This window comes from Macadamia integrifolia, chromosome 1 (assembly GCF_013358625.1).
Source record: "Macadamia integrifolia cultivar HAES 741 chromosome 1, SCU_Mint_v3, whole genome shotgun sequence".
NCBI lineage: Eukaryota > Viridiplantae > Streptophyta > Magnoliopsida > Proteales > Proteaceae > Macadamia > Macadamia integrifolia.
Window position 1 is genome coordinate 2867481 of NC_056557.1, and position 9462 is coordinate 2876942.

At 33.4% G+C, this 9462-nt stretch overlaps 2 protein-coding genes across 2 annotated transcripts; both read right to left on the bottom strand.

Moving 5' to 3' along the window:
- Nucleotides 1–319: 319 nt before the first annotated feature.
- Nucleotides 320–1417, bottom strand: LOC122076306 (E3 ubiquitin-protein ligase complex slx8-rfp subunit slx8-like). Its single transcript, XM_042641625.1, has 3 exons — nucleotides 1304–1417; nucleotides 835–944; nucleotides 320–719 (listed from the first exon to the last, which is right to left on the bottom strand). Exons 1-3 carry the CDS (start codon nucleotides 1401–1403, stop codon nucleotides 468–470), a joined length of 462 nt encoding a protein of 153 aa, XP_042497559.1. The 5' UTR covers nucleotides 1404–1417; the 3' UTR covers nucleotides 320–467.
- A 146-nt stretch (nucleotides 1418–1563) lies between these two features.
- On the bottom strand, nucleotides 1564–6469 carry LOC122079541. The gene is made up of 3 exons (XM_042646091.1): nucleotides 6355–6469; nucleotides 6087–6204; nucleotides 1564–1697 (listed from the first exon to the last, which is right to left on the bottom strand). Exons 1-3 carry the CDS (start codon nucleotides 6436–6438, stop codon nucleotides 1564–1566), a joined length of 336 nt encoding a protein of 111 aa, XP_042502025.1. The 5' UTR covers nucleotides 6439–6469.
- Between the last annotated feature and the right edge of the window lie 2993 nt (nucleotides 6470–9462).

Sequence of the window (9462 nt, forward strand, 5' to 3'; positions counted from 1 at the left end):
CCCCCCCAAAAAAAAAAGAAGAAATCATTTTCCAAAAATGGTCTCTACCCCTTTATTTAGTAAATCTGCACTAATGAGAGAGAGAGAGAGAGAGAGAATGGCCTTCTAAGTAGATCTTTAATTCTAGCGAAGTAAGAATTAGGTCTGAAATTAAAGATCTGATTCACTAGAAGGCCATGCTCTCTCTTTCTCTCTCTCTCTCTCTCTCCCTTCTATGCTGTGCGTGTTTGTGTGCTAGAATTTCCCTGGTCGTCATCTACTACTTTAGGTGTTCAGAAACTTGATAGAGAAAAACAAAAATAAATTTGCACCAGTGGTCCAGAGATCTGCATAGCACCGAGAGTTAATTCAGTACATGGGCTTTTGTTATCTCCTGGCCTTGAGGACAGTCAACAAGAAACAAAAGAAAGAAATGAATAATTCCATGTTCACAAGAAAATTTCAATCCTTCTCTCTCTCTCTCTCTCTCATATTAGAGAGTGGCAATCTCCAGTAGGCAAGAAGATGCGGTGGATGCTACCTATGGAGAGTGGCGTCAGGCAGACAGGGCATCTCCTTTTCATCCATATAGCACTCATGATGCAGTCTTTGCAAAAAATATGCCCACAAAGAGTTGATGTCTCTTCTTCCATCTCCCCCAAGCAGATCACACACATCAGTTTTATCTCTTCTATCTCAACTTCAAGCTCCCTATTGCTTGATTCACCTCCAAGCCTCATCTGTCAAGTCACCATTTCACTATTATCAACATTAAATTTCATGATAGTTTAATTAATTCCTAATACCAACCAAAGTCATTATATATAGTGGCTTTAAAAAAAACACAAAAATTACATATTCCGGCGCCACGTCTCTCCCGGCATGTACTTCCGGCATCGCATCAGTGTTTTGATTCTTGAAAGGCACAGTTTGGTCTTGGTTTAGAATGCCATTTTGGTTGAGTGCTGCCATATATGTAACAAAATAAATCAGAAGGCTTCCTAGTATTTTTACATAGTTGATGAACTATGTAATATTTGTTTGATTATAGAATAAGCAAGTGCCTCAAGAGAAGATATGTACCTTAATGAACGATGAACTAAACCAATCAGTTAATGTGCATAAACATCTTGGACAAATTAATGTTGTATTATATAATACTACATAGTTATTATGTAATAATCTCAATAGCTACCAACAAACACACAAGAGAAATTGAGAAAAATATATCTTTTTAGAAGGAAACAAGCATTTAAATTTCATATCCAAAAGTGAAACATGCAATCTTTCATTAAGAAGGTACCAATTCTAAATTACTCATCACCTGTTGACTCAAGTAGGAGTTCGAAGTCTTCTTCTCTTTGCAATTTGTACGAACCTTGTGAACCTAAAAATGATGTTTGTCCTTGTGAATTTGAGGACATTGGGAATAATTGCAATGTCTGTATATCACAAAAGGAAAAGTTAAGAACATCAATTGACCACTATATGAGATATTATTAACGGATTTAGATTCTAAACTTCTTATGATGTTTTTTTTTTTCATAGGTAATATCAAATTTATTATAAAAGAAAGACAAAACTTTACAAACAACAAACATGATTTAGATTATAATTTGCCTTTGGTGTTGGTCTGGGAATAGGCTTTGGTAATAAGATGGCCTTGTCCTCTTTGTTGATCTCTTTGTAAGGCGTTCTAATTGAGCTCAAGATTTGTCCTGCAACATTTGAGTTGAAAAGATCATTTGATTAAAAGACAGTGGAAAAGACATAGATAGCCAATTTCATCACTTACAAAGAACAATAATCAATCACAAAATAGCATAACGTAAGCAGCATTCTTAACCCAAATATGAGCCGCAAATTCACAGCTTGGCGCAAAATGTTTTACCAATACACAAAAATAATAATAAATAACAACTGCCTAGTGCAGCTAGCGAACAATTGTATTGTTTTCCCTTAGATAAGGGAAATGCCTAGGATGTAAATTATACACCTTTTATACCATTAGGCTTATACAACCATGGTTCTAAGTATTGGTATCAGATTGCCCGCATCAGGGGATCCATATCGGTTTGGCAAGTCTCTAATTCCATTACCTAGCCAATATCGTATTTGTTGAATGGTACAGACCAGGGGTAAAAAAGTAAAAAAAAAAAATCCATTTTTTTAATGAAAGCAGGAATATTTCTGTCTGATATGGGCGATCCATTCTAATATCGTGCACTATAACTTTGCAAACAACAGATCGAATTGTTAGTCACCCAAAAAAAAAAACATGTGATCAATTAATTAAGCTAAGTAAATTATGAAAAAACTAAAACTCGAACTCCATTATTTTTGTTGGTAATCATTGCTTTACTCTGCTTTCCATCTTCACTACACATTTGGAATTTCATTCATATACAATCTTATATATGGCGTACAAAATTATTACAAGGAAAATAAAAATCTCAACATTTACTAGCAATGAAATCTATGAATACACAGACTTAATGAGTTAAACATAGCAACCGTTGGGTAACAGATATTACAAATTAACTTCCTTCAGAAGATAATAAACTCCCATAACCCATTTTGACCCTACATTCTCAACAAAGTGATGGAATTTTTTTTGCAAAGATTCATTTTTAATGTTATATGATCAATTAAATTAATGTTGATAAAAGAAAAATATATGAATGCTCAAACATGCGAAATAATAAACTTGTCAACTTATGCATAAAATTAGTTTTATGAAAGGGAATAGCTAACTACACACAAATATAAGAAACTATAGAAACAACTTCGCAGAACAAAATTTGTCTTACCGCGGTCTTGCAATATTTGAGTCGAAAAGATCATTTGATTAAGAGATAGTGGAAAAGACAGATAGCCAATTTCATTACTTACAAAGAAAAATAATCAATCACAAAATAGCATAAAGCAAACAACATTCTTAAGCCAAATCTAAGCCTCAAATTCATAGTTTAGTATGCAAAATGTTTCACCAATGGACAAAAAAATTAATAAATAACAACAACTGCCTAGCGCAATTGGTGAACTGTGGTGAGCAAAATGTCCATGCTCACCAAAAGGTCTTGAGTTTGAGCTTCTTGGTTGTTATCTACTTCCTATCCCTACCTATCGAAAAAAAATAAAATTACAAACAAGAAAATTTGTGTCTACAAAGGAGTTGGAAATTGTTGTATTTTTTTCCTTCTAGACAAGGGAAATTCTTAGGATATAAGTTTATAAACATTTTATAAACTTTAGGCTCATACAACTATGGTTTTAAGTATTAATATCAGATCGCCTGATTACTTGGAATCCCATTCCTATAAAATCTTATACATGGTATGTAGAATAATTATAAGGAAAATAATAATCTCAACACTTACTAGCAATACTGAACGTAGCAAATCCCTTACAAATAATGAAATCTATGAATACTTGTAATGGATTGCTTATAACACACACACACACACACACACACACACACACACACAAATTAAATCTATGAATTCAGATACCCAATAAGTTATCCAAAAATAAATAAATGAATAAATACATTATTGGGAATAGTTTGATAGTACAATAATAAATTAAACATAATAAACATTGGGTAAGAGATGTCGCAAAGTAACTTCTTTGAGAAGATAATATACGCCCATAATCTATTTTGACCCTACATTCACAATAAAGTGATAGAATTTTTTTGCAAAAATGCCTTTTTTAATGGTACTTGATCAATTAAATGAATGTTGATAAGCGAAAAATATATGAATGCTCAAACATGTGAAATAATAGATTTGTCAACTTACGAATATATTCACGTGCATAAATTTTTGTTTCTTCAAGTAATCTAAGATTAGAATTGAATTTTATGAAAGGAAATAACCAACCACGCATACAAATAAAATGAACCATGAAAACAACTTTGCAGAACACCATTTGTCTTACCGGGGTCACTAAAAAATCAAAATTCAAGAAAATTATTACATGTATACATTAGAATGTTTTGGTTGTGCATGAGATGTCAAGTAGTTATTTATTTTTCTAGCAAAAAAAAAGTAGTTATTTATTTTAGGTGACATGGAGATGTTAGTGATGTAAGTGGGTAGTAGAAGTTATAGAAAATTAAAACTACTTGTAACTATCGTAATCGTATTAAATAGGTAGCAGATGGAATGAAAAGATAGACTTCGAATAGCAGCGTGGTTCTTTGGTTCCTAAAATTTCTCTTAGGAGAAGGAGGCAAGACTTCTTCCATAAAGCCGGGACATAATAGCTTCGTCGATAGAGCTATTTATTTTTTTTAATTATTTTATTTTTCTATTTTATCTACATTCTTAATTGATTCCTTATTTCCTTTCCTCTATATGGTGTGCACTATCATTTAGTATTAGAGCTCAAGGATGGCGCCAACCGACGGGAGTTGCATATTTTCTCTCTTTGAGAAACGAGGGCATGGCTTCCTTAATTAAGCCAAGTGAAGACCATTGAATGATGCAACTACAGTTCAATTTTCAATGACTAGTCTTGAGAACAAGACCAAAGTCAAAGGGGAATGAGCGTTATGTGTATACATGGGAATATTTTGGGTTGTATCTTAGATGTCAAGTAGTTATTTATTTTATTTAATAGTTACTAAACTATAAGTGATGTGGAGATGTTAGTGATGTACGTGGCTGATGTAGGGGCATTTTCAAATGGGCCAACAACCCAACCCAATAAGCCCACAAGCTTAAGGCAAAGGATAAAAGCTAAAAATAAAAGTTGCAATCCAGGATTTTGGGGTAATTTCATAATGACACCTATACCAACTTAAAAAGAACTAAAAGCCGTGCCATATATTGATGGAAATGTCTAGAAGTCTATTTTTCAAAACAAAAACAATGCCTCAATTGTTATTTTCTCGAAGAAGTTATGACCGTTTTTGTAAAGTGTGTCTAGGTTGGCTACAAACACTTAGAATTCCAGAATTCATCTTTTTAGTCCAACTTCTATTCAAATTCGGTTCTAGAACTTCTTGGGCACTTCAACCATTATATTTCTAGATGCTTAAAGACGTGAAAAATTCCTTTCAACGTTTCCAAGGTCCTTTCCTATTGGATAGTTGTTTGTCTTCCCCATGTTTATTTTTTTTAATTTGTCTTAATTTATTGTTTATGTTTTGAAGGTTGTTCCATGCTCATTTATAAAAACTTACACCAGTGAAGAAGTTGTTCTTCTTGAGTTCTATTATCCCTTAGGTGGATTTCCTTTGGGTGGCGAGTTCTTTTTCTCTTTGGAAGCAACCACTTGTGTTGTTGCTTCCTACTCCTTTATAATTTTCCAACGTCAGTGGGGTAGTAGAAGTTATAGAAAATTACAATTGCTTGTAACTATTTGTAATCCTATTAAACAGGTAAAAGATGGAACGAAAAGACAAACTTCAAATGGCAATGTGATTCTTTGGTTCCTATGATTTCTCTTAGGAGAATGACGCACGGCTTCCTCCATTAAGCTAGGACATAATAGCTTCGACTATTTATCTTTTTAAATTATTATTTTTTTTCTATTTGACCTCCCTTTTCAATCGATTCCTATTTTCTCTCCTCTATACGGTATGCATGTATGAAAAATGTAGAGAGGAAAGGAAAGGAAATACGTATCTAAGTGAAAGCGGCCTTGACCACTACTTGCTTTGAGCGGAAGAAAGCAAGACCACCTCTTTAATTATTCAGTTCTTACCAAGAAAGGCTTGTTTTCCAAAAACAAAAAATGGATTGTATGTATAGATTAATGTGAAAGATTATGAATATATGGAGCATTAATTGTCTCGATTCTAAATATCTTTAGGGAAAAAGATTCCTACAACGTTAAGTTTGAAATACCGCATATTGTGTTATATATAACGGCCTTTTGTAAGAATCACCATGTGATCCATAAGTGCCGCCATTTTTTATAGGTACCAACAAACACACGGGAGCAACTAAAGATGTAAACTTACAAGGGTACCAATAAACACACAAGAGCGATCGAAATAACATATCTTTGCAAAAGGAAACAAGCATTTAAATCTCAAATCCAAAAGTGAAACATGCAAACTTTCACTAAGAAGCTACCAAATTTAAATCACTCACCTGTTGAACCAAGCCGTAGCTCTAAGTCTTCTTCTCTTGGCAATCTCCATGAAACCTGTGCACCTAAAGATGATATTTGTCCCTGTGAACTTGAGGACACTGGTAATGGTCGCGTTGTCTTTACATCACACAAACAAAGGAAAACATAAGAACATTAATTGACCACTGTACAATATATTATAATCGGATTTAGAATATAAATTGCATATATATATATATATATATTTAAATCAAATTTACTACGAAAGGAGAAGAAAACTTTACAAACATGATTTAGATTATAAATTGGAAGTGGTGTTGGTCCATCTAATATGATGGCCTTGTCATGCCTTTTGATCTCTTTGTAAGACATTCCAATTTAGAGAAGATTTGTCCTGCATTGATAAAGAGAGATGGTGGAAAAAACAAAGTTAACAAATTTTACTGCTTTTAAAGAACAATGATAATGATTATTGTAAGACAATAATCCGTGGAGTTCTTATGCAAGAGTGACGTCCAATAGTCTATGAGAGCCATATGCTTAGACACCAAGCGGAAATACACAGTACAAGAAAAGGAGATGACCACAATAGTGGTCAGGTCAGAATTCGTTGTCTAAATGAATAACATAGCCACCAAGCAAGCACAAATTGGCATAAAGCAATCAACATTCTTGACCCGAATCTGAGACATAAATCCACAGTCTAGCATGCAAAATGCTTACCAACACGGTAAAAAAAAATATTTTGAAAAACTAATGCTCGATCTCCTTTACTCTTCTTCCCATATATCACTACTCCCTTAGAATCTTGAATATGATATGCAGAATTATTATAAGAAAAATATTTGAAAAAAAAAAATCTCAACACTTACCAGCAATATTGAATATAGTAAAACCCTAACTAGAAATTGAATCTAAGAATACGGAAACCTAATCAGTTAACAAAAACAGTACAACATAGCCTTTTGTACACTATTTGGGAATAGTTTGATGGCTAAGAAATGTCACAAATCAACTTCTTTGGAAGATTATATACTCCAGATCTAGAACCCATTTTGGCCCTACATTTACAACAAGGTGATAGAAAATAATTTACGAAGATGCCTTTTTTAATGGTACTTGATCAATTAAATGAATGTTTGATAAGTGAAAATATATGAATGCTCAAATGTACGAAATAATAAATTTATCGACTTACGAATGAAATTTCGGCTTTTCAATTAATCTAAGATTACAATTGAATATCTTGGAATTTTATGAAAGGAAATAGAAATCTATACTACAAATAAAAGAAGCCATAGGAACATCTTTATAGAAAACAATTTGTCCTACCAGGGTCACCAAAAAAATTCAAAATTCTAGAAAATGTAAGAAGAAAGAAAGAGAAAGGAAGTACGTACTGAAGTGAAAAGGACCTTGACGACTGCTTTGAGAGGACAGAGGTAGACCACCTCCTTAAATATTCAGTTCTTAAGAAGAATGTCTTGTATATATATGGATATATTTAATATGAAAGATTATGTATATGGGGCATTAGTTGTCTGACACTCTCTTATTTTGACCATGTGGGCTCCATGTGGATCCCCCATGAATGATACAATTTTCTAACTCCCTATTGGTGCAGTATATTGATTCATTGACACTGTCTATATAGGAAACCCTCCTTGGACATGTCTTTATAGGAAAAAGATAGGCCATATTGATAAGGACGCCAGATTTTTTTTTTTTTCCTTTTTTAGTTATGATTTTTCCTACTGAGTATTATTCTCATAGTTATACCACCAGAATATGTATAATGGTTTTGCTTCTAGGAAAAAACTATTGTCCACTAGATTTCCTTGATTTTGAAATTCTAACTAGTACATTCTGTGCCAGCAAAATCTATGTTCAATATTTATATGGGTGCTTATGGATCACATGCTTAGGGCTTTTTTTTTTTTTTTTTTTTTTTGCTATTATTCAGCAAAATGGAATTAAAAGAAAAAATATAATATAAGATTAACGTCTATATATTCTTAAGCGGCACACATACAACTAAAATTATTTTCAACCCCCACCTCCGCCACACATGCTTAGCTTATTGGTGTTATTTCTTCCCTTATTTAGTATTTAGAAAGGAATGACAGAAACTATGCAATCTTCTACTCAATAATCTATAAATGCTTGATGGCCAATAATATAATCAGAAGTTCAATCTTTGGTGGCCATATGATTGATTTGGCTATGGAATTTGGTAAGTGGCCTATCCAGAGATTGGACTGGTAATGTCATCCCATAACACGTTATCTATCAAGATCTAGCTAGGAGAACTAGATTATGTTTTAACTATATAATTATGAAAAATAAATAAATAAAATGGCTAAGTGCCTTCTTCTGCATTTTGACTTTTTGCTCTCTCTCTCTCTCTGGTGGTTGAATTCATATTGAAGAGTGAAATTCCAGTTTTCTAGTGAATTAGAGTTTAGGAAGAGAGAAAGGCTATTTCTGGCTAAAACGGAAAGGTTAGGACTCCGTTCCTGGGAAGTAATGAAATAAATTGATAAAGTTGATATCTCGCAAATGAGTGGATCAACCTCCTTGAATGTTCCCAATTCCATTCCCTACTGAGTGCATGAAAATGCAAGATGGAGGCTTTTCTGAATGAAAAGAAAATCATTCCTTGGGAAAGAGATCGGCAATTCGCTCAGATGGCTAGTTAGTTGTAATTAAGTAGACAGTTCTTCTCTTTGCCCTTCAGCCGACTAGTCTGCTTATCCCTCTTTGGGCGGAGTGGTGGGAGGGGTTGGGTTTTATTGAGAAGTTGCATGGTTATGATTGTTTTTGGTGATTCCTTACTTTAGTTCATAGCTAAAAAAATTATCTTTATTGATGTTTCTAATCTCTCTTAAGTTTTATTGTGTGCAAGATGTTTGTGTTCAATAGTTCCATGGACAGTCAAGCCTCTTATCATGGGCTTGGCCTTCGTATGTATGGTAGCAAGAAGAAACTTAAAAGCTTATCATAAGCCCTTGTATAAGCCCATCCCTTGTGGAAGCAAGTGACAACTTCAGAGTCACCATGAGCCTTATGTAAGTCCGCCCATTATGGCTTGAAATTTCTATGCTTCGGTAAGTCCATCTGTGGCATGATGATGGTGAAGCTGAGATGTACATGATTTAGCTTCCTTTAGTAAGTCTAGTTTTGAAATCATCTGGACTAGCTAGTTGGTCAAAAGGTTCAAGTGAAGTCTTCATCAAATGGACAATTCCTTATATCTTCGGATTTTATTTGTAATTTGTATATTTTTTTAATCCTAAGCATTATAAGGTGATTTTCATGTCTTAGGGGTGAAACCAGGCCGGTTTTGGTCGGGCTTCTTAAAACCCTTATTCAATCTTAAGTCTCCAAAATTCATCC